This window comes from Pseudophryne corroboree, chromosome 12 (genome assembly GCF_028390025.1).
Source record: "Pseudophryne corroboree isolate aPseCor3 chromosome 12, aPseCor3.hap2, whole genome shotgun sequence".
In the NCBI taxonomy this organism is placed as follows: Eukaryota; Metazoa; Chordata; class Amphibia; order Anura; family Myobatrachidae; genus Pseudophryne; species Pseudophryne corroboree.
In genome coordinates, this window is record NC_086455.1 from 12,569,529 (window position 1) to 12,582,606 (window position 13,078).

At 49.7% G+C, this 13,078-nt stretch overlaps 1 protein-coding gene across 2 annotated transcripts in view; it reads left to right on the forward strand.

The window, feature by feature from the left end:
• VSIG8 (V-set and immunoglobulin domain containing 8) overlaps positions 1-12,428 on the forward strand; it is a 30,545-nt gene extending 18,117 nt beyond the window's left edge. The window contains exons 2-7 of one of the 2 annotated variants that reach the window (XM_063947012.1): positions 3,150-3,322; positions 4,980-5,184; positions 6,578-6,736; positions 7,985-8,107; positions 9,989-10,124; positions 11,681-12,428. In XM_063947012.1, coding sequence (XP_063803082.1) covers positions 3,150-3,322; positions 4,980-5,184; positions 6,578-6,736; positions 7,985-8,107; positions 9,989-10,124; positions 11,681-11,996 — 1,112 coding nt within the window. In that variant the 3' untranslated portion in view covers positions 11,997-12,428. The remainder of the gene's footprint in view (positions 1-3,149; positions 3,323-4,979; positions 5,185-6,577; positions 6,737-7,984; positions 8,108-9,988; positions 10,125-11,680) is intronic. The other variant, XM_063947013.1, reaches the window with a different exon arrangement.
• Positions 12,429-13,078: the final 650 nt, after the last annotated feature.

Here is a 13,078-nt window from a genome sequence, read left to right on the forward strand (position 1 = left end):
ATATATAATGCCTTGCTGTGTAATATAAGGGCCTATCTCTGTATTATCTGCATAACACCTCCCTCTGTATTGTATGCAGTATAATACAAGACCTCACTTTCTCTCTCTCTCTCTCTATATATATATCACACAGAGATGAGCATTGTGTATATATATATATATATATATATATATATTACAGAGAGAGGCTCATATAATACACAGAGAGAGGTGTTCTATAGATAATACAGGGATAGGCCCATATAATACAGAGCAAGGCATTATATACGTATTACAGAGAGAAGCGTAATATACTGTATATAATACACAGAGAGGCGCCTTTGCTTTTATGACACATCTCTTCCATTGTGTAAATGGATGTGCGCACTTGCTGGAGATATCTCCTGTAGCCCGCTCGCTAGCTGCTTTTAGCAGCATTGCACACGCTAAGCAGGGCCGGTTCTGGCGCTCTGTGCGCCCTGGGCGGCAATAGGGGGCGAGGCTTGGTACAGGGGGCATGGTCATTTACGCCCCCTGTACAGACTGAAATGATGTGCGGTGCGCGATGGCGTAGCGTCTAGTTCCCTTCATGGAGAGGACCTTTGCTGTGCGGTGCGCGATGATGTCATCACGCACCGCACAGTAAAGGACCTCTCCACGAAGGGAAACTAGACGCGTACGCGTCTAGTTTCCCTTCACAGCGGCAGCGGGGGGGCAGCGGCCAGCGGCAGCGGGGGGCACATAGCAGCAGCGGATCTTGCCCTGGTGCGGCGCCCTCCGGATGGCGCCCTGCGCAAAAGTCCTGCTTGCCGTGGCAAGATCCGCTACTGACGCTAAGCCGCCGCCTACTGGGAGTGAATCTTAGCTTTGCAGAATTGCGAACGAAAGATTAGCATAATTGCGAATAGAAATTTCTTTGCAGTTTCTGAGTAACTCGGGACTTACTCCTACACTGCGATCAGCTCAGTCAGTTTCGTTCCTGGTTTGACGTCCAAACACACCCAGCGTTCGCCCAGACACTCCCCCGTTTCTCCAGCCACTCCCGCGTTTTTCCCAGAAACGGCAGCGTTTTTCCGCACACACCCATAAAACGGCCAGTTTCCGCCCAGAAACACCCACTTCCTGTCAATCACACTCCGATCACCAGAACGAAGAAATTTATTCGTTAAGCCGTGAGTAAAATACCTAATTTTTTGGCAAATTTACTTGGCGCAGACGCACTGCGAACATTGCGCATGCGCAGTTTGCGACAAATCGCTCCGTTGCAAAAACCACTAACGAGCGAACAACTCGGAATGAGGGCCATAGGCAACACTGTACTTACCAATACTTTCATGTCAGCCCTAACTACTTTCCTTACACTAGGGCACTGGAACAGGTCTGGCCAGAGATTTGTACATATCCATCTAAACTACGCCTGACGCTGGCTTGGGTCCTCTGAAAATGCCAATACAGTATATCTGTGATGTCCGGTAGTGCCGTTTCCCAGTGTCACCCGGACTTCCCACTGCAACCTTGGTGAAAAGTGTTACCTCCCCCCCTCCATTACAGGCGGCTGAAGCTCCATATATTATGGACAGTGTCCCAATGGGATCTGAAACAAAAAGCAGAGATCAAGTTTCTGTGACGTCCTTGTGTATTTCTGCAAATCTGTGCTGCAAACCTGTCAGTCCCTCTGTGCCTGCTCTCACACAAGCTCCTCCCCTAACACTGCAGCGTGGAGAGAAAGCAGAGTGGGCTGCAAAGCCTGTCAGTCCCTCTGTGCCTGCTCTCACACAAGCTCCTCCCCCTAACACTGCAGCGTGGAGAGAAAGCAGAGTGGGCTGCAAAGCCTGTCAGTCCCTCTGTGCCTGCTCTCACACAAGCTCCTCCCCCTAACACTGCAGCGTGGAGAGAAAGCAGAGTGGGCTGCAAAGCCTGTCAGTCCCTCTGTGCCTGCTCTCACACAATCTCCTCCCCCTAACACTGCAGCGTGGAGAGAAAGCAGAGTGGGCTGCAAAGCCTGTCAGTCCCTCTGTGCCTGCTCTCACACAAGCTCCTCCCCCTAACACTGCAGCGTGGAGAGAAAGCAGAGTGGGCTGCAAAGCCTGTCAGTCCCTCTGTGCCTGCTCTCACACAAGCTCCTCCCCCTAACACTGCAGCGTGGAGAGAAAGCAGAGTGGGCTGCAGAGCCTGTCAGTCCCTCTGTGCCTGCTCTTACACAAGCTCCTCCCCCTAACACTGCAGCGTGGAGAGAAAGCAGAGTGGGCTGCAAAGCCTGTCAGTCCCTCTGTGCCTGCTCTCACACAAGCTCCTCCCCCTAACACTGCAGCGTGGAGAGAAAGCAGAGTGGGCTGCAGAGCCTGTCAGTCCCTCCGTGCCTGCTCTTACACAAGCTCCTCCCCCTAACACGGCACTACGTGTCAGTACTATTTTGTAATAATTTAGATATATATTAAAATGTAACTTAATAATAGTCAGTATTTTTACATTGTTACCATTTTACCACAGCGGAGGTCAGATCAGCTCTCTGGCCCTCATTCCGAGTTGTTCGCTCGCTAGCCGCTTTTAGCAGCAGTACACACGCTAAGCCGCCGCCCTCTGGGAGTGTATCTTAGCTTAGCAGAATTGCGAACGAAGTATTCGCAATATTGCGAAAAGATTTTTCTGTGCAGTTTCTGAGTAGCTCGAGACTTACTCTTCCAGTGCGATCAGTTCAGTGCTTGTCGTTCCTGGTTTGACGTCACAAACACACCCAGCGTTCGCCCAGACACTCCCCCGTTTCTTCAGCCACTCCCACGTTTTTCCCAGAAACGGCAGCGTTTTTTCACACACTCCCATAAAACGGCCAGTTTCCGCCCAGAAACACCCATTTCCTGTCAATCACACTCCGATCACCAGAACGAAGAAAAAAACTCGTAATGCCGTGAGTAAAATACCAAACTTCTTGGCAAATTTACTTGGCGCAGTCGCAGTGCGAACATTGCGCATGCGCAATTAGCGGAAAATCGCTGCGATGCGAAGAAAATTACAGAGCGAACAACTCGGAATGAGGGCCTCTGTACGTTAGTGCTTGGTATATTTCCATGTAGACTGGTTACATTGTCTAATCCTTAGTACCGTACAGTCAGCGGAGGTTCTATTACTGCATGTTCCTGCTAATCTCTATCTTCTGTCTTCTCCGTCTCTAGCAGCGGTGCTCTCTGCTCTTACTATCAATGAACCCAGCACTGAGACCATTAACAGAGCCAAAGGAGAATCTGTAACGCTGGGATGTACTTATAACCTGGACCCCTCCGACACTGGGCCCCTGGACATCGAGTGGTCACTGATGAACCCGGACAGCACGGCACTGGACAGTGTGGTGGGTGTCTAAAAAAAAACATCTCTCCATCTATCTTTTCCATCAAGCTGCCATCTAGACTTTCCTTAGTATGCTCTGTAAGGCCTCCCCAAATATTTTACAGCTGGGGTTCCCCAGCCTCCAGAGCTACGGACAACCTCCCCACTCTTTTCACTGCATCCCCCAAAGAGTGTTTTATAAACCGTCTTCAATGGCCCTTGCCTGTGGGGAAGACATACGATGAGTAGAACTTTTCCATTTGCTATGGGACATTGGGATGTAGTTATGTGACCGACGGACAGGAGACAGCCAGTCACAATACCTCCCCCTACATCCCGCACCCTCACAATACCAACTGTCAGCATGCCGACCAACAGGGGCTATTCCCACTCGCACCCCATACAAGCTCTGTTTGCATCCGCACTCTAAAGGTGGGTACACACTGGTAGATATATCTATGGACGGATCAGGCAGTGTGTTGAGCATACACACTGCCCGATCCGTCGGGGACTGACGTCATGAACTGGGCGGGCGCACCGCCGGCCGCTGCAGCATGTGTACGGGCGGTTGGCCGACCGCCGTACACACACAGCGACGGGCCAATATATCGGTAGATATATTGGCTGTCGGCTGTGCTGAGGGGCCGACGCAATGCGTCTGTGAACGACAGAGTTCACAGACGTATCTGCCGTACACACTGGCCGACGGACCCGCGATATATCGGCCGTTCAAGAGAATGGCCGATATATCGGCCAGTGTGTACGGGCCTTCAGGGGTAAATTTACTAAGCAGACAAGCTGGTACCATCCAGACCTGCCTGAAAATAACGAACAGCAAAATAAATACAGAAAACTCTTCAGGAGCTTCCAGAGACGTGACCGGCTCCTCCGGGCACATTTTCAAAACTGAGTCTGATAGGAGGGGCATAGAGGAAGGAGTCAGCACACACTATTAAATTCTTAAAGTGCCCATGGCACCTAGTGGACCTGTCTATACCCCATGGTACTAATATGGACCCCAGTTTCCTCTAGGACATAAGAGAAATATAGTTGTGTCTTTGAATAAGGTCCAACATACAGACTATCCTACTGTTACAGTACAGGTAGGTTCCCTATTGTCCGGGTTCAGTGGGACCGTCCCGCTGTTACGCAGGATCTTTTTCAGCGACCCCCAAAGTAACGGGCCGCAGCAACATTGCGCACTAGGCCTGATTCAGACGTGGATGGAGTCATTTCGGTAATCTGCACATATTCGCTAATTTGCAGTTATGCAGGACCTGTTCTGCGCACGCGTGTACGGTTCCTGCGACGCAGGACGCAGTCTGCTGCCATTTGGTGGGCGGAGTGATAAGGGATGCAACCACATGGTGAAAAGTCGCGTATGCGCAATATGGCCAGTGTGTGTGCGCAGACCCAATGGACGCAGGCTCAGCGGCTGCATACATCTCTGAATAACCCCCTATATTAGCATTCTTACAAAATTGCCATTTACACTATTTGCATTAGAAGCAAATTCTCATAACTGTTTATAGAACCTGACCCATGAATGTTCCCGAGGTCTTTCTCTGTCTGAGCTACTGGTGTGTACAAGCCAATGAATGAGCCACATGAAGGCGGAAGACCCCTTTAAACAGTATGGAAGTCTGAAGCCTCTCAATACTTTTCTTCTTCCTCCCCAGATCCTCACCTACATGGACAATACTATTGTCTCCAGAGGCCCCCTCGGCCTCATGAGCCGCCTGTCGTTCACGACTACAGATCCCAGCAAGGGCGACGCCTCGATTATCATCGGCTCTCTGGAAGCCAAAGATTCCGGCACTTACCAATGTAAAGTGAAGAAGAACCCTGGGCTGGCTTCTAGGAAAGTCACGTTAATTGTCCAAGGTATAATATAGCTATATGCAGGGGTGTGATATGGGATCCCGGTGGTCACATGACGGACACTGCCCCCCCCCCGACCATGAGAACGCCGACAGGGGACGGAGTCATTAGTTTACCCCTCCTCTGCCCCCTGCCCTAACCCACCTGTGGTAGCGGCTAGGGCTAATATAGTGTGTGTGTGTGTGTGGGGGGGGGGGGTTTGGCGTTTATGGCTTGACCCTTCCCTGTAGTGCCTAACCCTAACCACCCCCCGGGTCTTAACCCTATGAGTGCTCCCAATACTTACCCGCGGGTTGTCGGTATTTGGGCACCGAGATTCCGCCGCCATCCCCAGTGCTGGAATGCTGAACGCATTCCATTTACCGTGCACATGTCTAAGTCACACCATGCACGCCCATTATTTGCACACAGAGGTGCGGGACCGGTTGAGCTGCACGGACTCACTGATAACGGTTGTGAACCCACAGACGCTCAACTGCTCACATGGGAGGCCATACAACATGGCCTCCAATATAGGCGAGCGTCTGAATTTGCGACCACTTCTGCGACACTCCAATAACACGGGCCGTCTCTGTGCCTCTGATGAGCCACCTCTCAGTCACCGTCCAGGAATACCCAATACATTTCAGAGTCCGTGTGGCTCTATCGATCCTGCGCCTCCGTGCGCAGCCACCCTGGTACATGCAACTTCTTAGCTACTTACACGCATGCACAGATGAAGAGCATTGACAATTTGTATGAACATACATCAGCATTGCACCGACTCAGAGAGAGCTCATAGAAGACCAGCCGCCTTAGACCTGACTACATCCAGTTAGTAGAAGGAAAAGGAACAAGAAATTCCACAGCTTGATATGCTGTAGAAGAGATCAAACGCTATGGTCTTAGCAGTTCTCTCTTTTTTACTGAGCTCTGGTTATTCAGCAAAGTTGCTTACTGCACTCTTGCCATATTTTTGTGAAAGACCAGCCCACATTCTAAAGCCAGCTTGTAGACCCAATAGTCTAGATCAATCAGTGTTTCTCTAAAAAGTGTTATATTGTTTAGTTTGGAGGCAACAGAGAAAGACCAATAGCCTACTGGCGGCCCATGTGACATATCTCGTATAAGCTGTAGGTAGGGAAATGGTCTTCAAGAGAAGAACTTGGACCTCGGAGGTGAGTGAAGGCCAGGCAAGGGAAGGGAGGAGAGCATCTCCCTCCCTAGGAACCCATTACGGCTACACTCCCGGAATCCACTACAGTTGTAATTAGATAAAACCCGACTGATAAGCATGATCAGATTTATGCATTTAGTAGATATATATTAGGTACTCTACACACAATGTAGTTGTTATTGTAAAACAAGAGCTTATCATTCTGCCATTAATAACCATGTGCCCGTCTCCTGGATATAGTGATACCCGCTCACCCACAATGCTGGGTAGCAGGAGAACAGACCCGAGGACAAGATGTGACTCTGAAATGTAAATCGGATGATGGAACGCCGCCTCTGTCTTTTAAGTGGGAGAAGATAGCGGGCCCCCCCAACCCAGCGAGCCCGGTTATGAATATGGGTATGTGGCTTTTATCTGCGTGATTAGTCATTTGTGTAATATGTAAGCTAATGAGAGTATGTAGAACACGTTATGACATATATCAACATCTTTGGTGGGTAATGATGTCATCACATATATATGGAAAGTAGTGATGTCACAACTTGCGGCTCAATTCTGTTGCTGGACATGAGTGGGTCTCATCTGATTTGGCCATCCTACTGTGACACCACTGAATGATAGGCCTCGTTCTTGGGACCTGCTCGTGGTGGGACCCTTTGTAAGAATGTGGGATGGTGGTGTTGAGCTTTAGGCATTAGGTTGGTAGCAAAGCTCACCCTCACTTTCTGTTATGGGGTATATTCAATTAAAGTTAGATCCATTCCGACATGCATTTGTCGATATGGATCCGACAAGGGCTATTCAATGAACGGCCAAATCCGATAGGATTTGGCGGTTCCTGACCATCTCAATCTGACTTTAAAAAAAGTCGGATTGAGATGAGGGAGCTGAGAGGAGGAGATGGGGAGAGCCGCGGGGAGAGCAGCGTAGCGCCGTAGCAGGAGGATATGGCACCGCCGCCAGACCTCGCGGCAGCGTCCACCCGGCTCCAGCAAGCGGGAACTCGCTTGCTGGAGCCGGGTGGATGCTGCCGTGAGCGGCGGAGGTGCTATATCCTCCTGCTACGCTGCTGTAGCCGCTGCTCTCCCCGTCTCCCTGCTGCTCTCCCCGTCTCCCTGCTGCTCTCCCCCGTCTCCCCGCTGCTCTCCCCGTCTCCCCGCTGCTCTCCCCCGTCTCCACGCTACTCTCCCCCGTCTCCTCGCTGCTCTCCCCCATCTCCTCCTCTCAGCTCCCTCATCTCAATCCAACTTTTCTTAAAGTCGGATTGAGATGGTTGGAAAAGGGGCCAAAACCTGTAGGATTTGGCCCCGGTTTCCGACAGAAGCATGCGGATCGGCTGCTATTCCACCGTTCCACTTGCTTTCCGGCAAGTCGGAATTCCCGAATTCCCGGATAATTTTGGGGTGTATTGAATAGGTCGGAACCCTTTTCCGCCAGATGGCAGCTTTCGACTTCAATTGAATATACCCCTATATCTTGATAGTATGGATTAGCAGAGGAGACGTTTCCCAGGATAAGGATTCTGGTTGTATAATGACTTCTTGTTGGGTACATCGGATTATGCCTGCTGACCTGAGTTATGTATTAGTGGCACGGCAGGGCCCGAGTCTGCCCTACAGTTTACCCGCTCTATATGTGTTTATACAGCTACTCTTACCGGAGATCTGCTTATCAAGAATCTCTCCGATGCCTACGCTGGGGCGTACCAGTGTACAGTGGGCAACAATGTGGGCAGCGGGACGTGCGTTGCAGACCTCTCCGTGTCCTCAGGTAAGAAGACGTCACAAAATCTGAGATTCCATTTACCCCAAATTTCAAGGAAAGTCACAGTCTTCTGCCTTTGGAAATCACCCACGGATAATGCCACCCTGAATTAGATTTCGAGGGATAGCTGGTGCTTTGCTTTTATCTGACAAAGCGCAGATGCCAACGCCAAACGGATGTTATTCATTTAATGGCAAAGTTATTGATACAATGGTCTTTTTCCATTTCTTGGACATTTTGAGCTTTTCCATGTTATCCGACATTGGACGAGACAATTTGTTTTTGTTTTTTTTTAAGTTTGCCAATATGTTCCTTTAATGACCATTAGAACCGAGGCATTATACTAATATGGGGGCCTGATTCAGCGATGTAAGTAAGCCCAAAGGGTTACGTACAAATCCGATGTTTGTGGGTCTGCGCATGCGCAGGACGCTGCATTAGAATATTAGTTGCACGGTACTGCACAGCGGCTTCCCTGCGTACATCGCTGAACCAGCCCCACTGACCATATTTTACTGACATATCATTTATGTAATAAACATGTTTAAAAAAAAAAAAAATGATCAGGAATATAGAGGACAAAGAATACAATGGGGGGAATTCAATTGTTTGAAAAGTCGGTTGGGTGTCTATTAGATAGGAAAAAAACAGACAACCAACTGACTTTTCAAACAACTGAATACCCCCCAATAAGTTGAAAATCTTTAGGCCCAAACTCCTAGCTCTATGGGCCGGATTCATTCACATTTGTACACAAACCTAATGGTTAGCGTACAGACGTAAGATCTGCGTGTGTGCAGATCAGGTCTTGCGGGGCGTATTGGGGATGCCACTTGGCCGTATATCTACCAGTATATTTTAGGATTGTGGGAGGAAGCTAGAGTACCCGGAGGAAACCCACGCAAGCACGGGGAGAATATACAAACTCCACACGGTTAGGGTCATGGTGGGAATGGAACCCATGACACCAGTGCTTTGAGGCAGTAATGCTGACCATTACACCATCCATGCTGCCAATTCCTAACAAATATGAATCAGGCCCAATGTGCAGCCATATTGGGGGTCATTCCGAGATGATCGCTAGCTGCCGTTGTTCGCAGCGCAGCGATCAGTGGATAAAACGGCTAATCTGCGCATGCGTATGCACCGCAATGCGCACGCGCGTCGTACAGTTACAAAGTCCTTTGTGGTTTTGCACAGGTTCTAGCGAAGCTTTCAGTTGCACGCAGGAAGATTGACATGAAGGGGGCGTTCCTGGGTGTCAACCGACCGTTTTCAGGGAGTGCTTAGAAAAACGCAGGCCTGCCGGGGAAAACGCAGGCGTAGCTGGGCGGGTGTGTGATGTCAAAAGCCGTCCCTCCGTCGTTAGAATCAATGCACATGAAGAGTAACTACAGGGCTGGTCTTGTTTTGCACAAAATGGTTTTGCAGGCGCTCTGCTGCACAAGCGTTTGCACCTCTGCAAAGCGAAAATACACTCCCCGGTGGGCGGCGACATTGCGTTTGCACGGCTGCTAAAAGTAGTTAGCGAGCGATCAACTCGGAATGACCCCCATTGTGTAAGTAAAATGGAAGACTAAATGATCTATCAAGATATAATTTTATTTTTTACTGACAGATATAAATTTAACGTTCAATGTATTTATTGATGTTCAGGCTCCATTACATGAAATTCTCTATAAAATCAGATACAGGGGACACTTAGGAAATCTGGTGCCTAGGCAAAGTGCAAAAAGATATGGCGTAACCTATAGCAACTGGATCGTTCTAGCAGTGTGATTGGCTGTTATGGGTTACGCCATCTGCTCTACAGTTACCTGTATAGCTGTAAATGTTTCCCAGCTTGTGTCTCAGTTGTGGTGACCATGTCTCTTCTCTCTGCGCCAGCTAACCGCACTGGGATAATCATTGGGGCAGTTTTCGGTGCTCTGCTTCTCCTCCTTCTTCTCCTCCTCCTCATCTGGTGCCTGATCTGCTGCTGCAACAAGAAGCGCTACGAGAAAGAGATGGCAAATGATATCCGGTGAGTGATGGTAAATCAGCGGGCAGAATTGTTAAGTGGATAAATGAAAATTCTATTTTCCAGACGGACTTCCGTTATCCCATACATGACAACAGAACATATCACGTTTTTGCACTGGATATGTGGTGGAATAGTGAGCTATCTGAGGGTTCCTTCTTACTGTGAAAGAAGAAACCTGCACTGACCATAGTGGGCACAAGATGGCGCTCTTGTTCCAGTGTTATACACTGCTTCATGCTGGGTTTTTCTCCTCCATGTAGTGGGGCTTATTGAAATAAAAACAACAATGTAGATTCTATACATAAATAGATTTAAATTACAACCAAAATAAATAATTCAGAACATATTTTCAATCAGTAATATGTGAGTGATCCTCTCTGAGCTACAGTACTTTAGGGCAGCAATCTATAGGGATGGACAGTGTTTGATAAGAGGCCCCCTTCTCATCTGAGGGCAGAGCAGGGTCAGCATGGGGATTCAGAACTTCTGGGACCCGTAGCTGCCACACCTAACCCCCCTTGCAGAGGACTAGTCGGACTATATAGTAAACATAGCCATGACTGTACTGTGCTTTGCTGAATCTTGTGACCAATGGGCTAATTCAGACCTGATCGTAGCCGTGCAACGATCAGCCACCCTGACATGCGGGGGTACGCCCAGCACAGGGCTAGTCCGCCCCGCATGTCTGACCCTCCCCCCCGCCGCACAGGTACAAAAGCATCGCACGGCGGCGATGCTTTTGTACCTGAAGAGTAGCTCCCTACCAGCGCAGCTCCAGCGCATTGGCAGGGAGCAACCCATCGCTCTCCGGATTGCTACGGCTGCGTGTGACCTCACGCAGTCGCCGCGGCCCGCCCCCCGAACGGTCTGGACACGCCTGCATTGCCCGGGCCGCGCCCCTGCCCACCCAGCGAACGCCTCTGCCTGTCAATCAGCCAGAGGCGATCGCTGGGCAGAGATGCCGATCGCATCTCTGGCATGCGCCGGCTGCGCAGTTCAGACCTGATCGCCCACTGAGCGAAAACGCACAGCAGCGATCGGGTCTGAATTGGGCCCCAAATACGCCACGTGTGCAGGTATAATGGACAAGAGCAAAGGTTCCCAACTGTGCGTTACAGTCCAGGTTTTAAGGATATCCATTCTTGAGCAAAGGTGACTAAATTAGTAATACAGTCAATTTGGTTTAACCATCTGGACTGATGGATATCCTTGAAACCTGGACTGTAATGGCGGAGTTTGAGAAACTCTGGATTAGAGGAACCCAGTGGATAGCAGTGGCAAACGCAGGATTTTTTTGGTGGAGGGGGGGTTTCTGGGTGCTTGGAAACCCCCCCTGCGTGCGCCACTGCATAGACACCCAAACAGCACTGGTGCTAATTACTACTTTTCCTGCCTGTGTGAAAGTAGCCGGTGTCGTTATTAAACGCAATATTGGTCTGGTCAAACCGCAGCTTTGGCCAGGTTGGGGGTGACACCTATAGGCAGTAATACAGAGTGCATGCAGTCATGTGATGTGAGCGCTGCAGTTAATCATTCATTCTCCTTATGGCTTTCAGAGAGGACGTTGTGGCCCCTCCCCCAAGCCACAGCAACAGCCGTGCCAGCAGTATCCGGACCGCCGTCGGCTACACACCTCACAACATCAGCTACTCTCTGAGACGGGCCTACAACGCAGCACCTAGACAAGAAACGCCAACTTCATCCCTGAGCAGCAACGCGCCCATTAAACTCAAAGTGGAGAGCCCCGCGCCGTCTCCAGAACAGGTCTTTGATTACCCGGCGGTGACAACATACCACCCATACAATATCCAGAGGGTGGGGGGAGTCCCGGTGATGGTGCCGGCACAGACGAGAGAGGGCTTCATCGTTTAACCACCGAGATCCCCACCGCTACTTTCTACTGTTCCTCAGAACATTGCTCCGCACGTAAACGTTACTTGCTCTGCATCTGGGGCCTGTACGTTGGATGGTCTGGAAAATTGTGTTGATATTTTGTTACAATGGACACGTGGACATTCTGTGTAAGAGGATCCAGCTTCTTCTTGTGACAGTACAATTCCTTCCAAAGCCGGACAGGAGAACGGACAACTGTAGACTGGACCTGCGGGCGGACGGAACCGGCCAAACCATAGTCCCATAATTGTCATCTATCTCTGTGTTATTATTGCCTATTTTGTACCCGGGTTGGATGTTTTAATAATTCAAGCGAATCTTTGTTATAAAAAAATTATGTGTTATTAATATGTTGGTGGAATGTTCCAAATGTGCCATTCCCAAGTGTAAATATATACCTTAAAGAGTAAACTCTTGTGTTGTAGATACGTGGCAACGCACCTTTGGTGTATGGGCGGTGGGTGGATGTGTGCATACAGTATATGTAATGACTGTGGGCCTAATTCAGACCTGATCGCAGCAGCAAATGTTAGCTAATGGGCAAAACCATGGGGGGTCATTCCGAGTTGTTCGCACGTTGCCGATTTGTCGCTATGCTGCGATTTGTTGCTAACTGCGCATGTGCATGGTACGCAGGGCACATGCGCTAAGTTATTTAACACAAAACTTAGTAGATTTGCTGGTGTTCGTGCGGCGCTTTTCAGTCGCACTGCTGATCGGTGAATGATTGACAGGAAAGGGGAGTTTCTGGGTGGTAACTGAGCGTTTTCCGGGAGTGTGCTAAAAAACGCAGGCCTGTCAGGGAAAAACGCTGGAGTGTCTGGAGAAACGGGGGAGTGGCTGGCCGAACGCAGGGCGTGTTTGTGATGTCAAACCAGGAACTAAACGGACTGAGCTGATCGCAATCTGTGAGTAGGTCTGGAGCTACTCAGAAACTGCAGGGACATATTTAATAGCAATTCTGCTAATCTTTCGTTCGCTATTCTGCTAAGCTAAGATACACTCCCAGAGGGCGGGGGCCTAGCGTGTGCAATGCTGCTAAAAGCAGCTAGCGAGCGAAC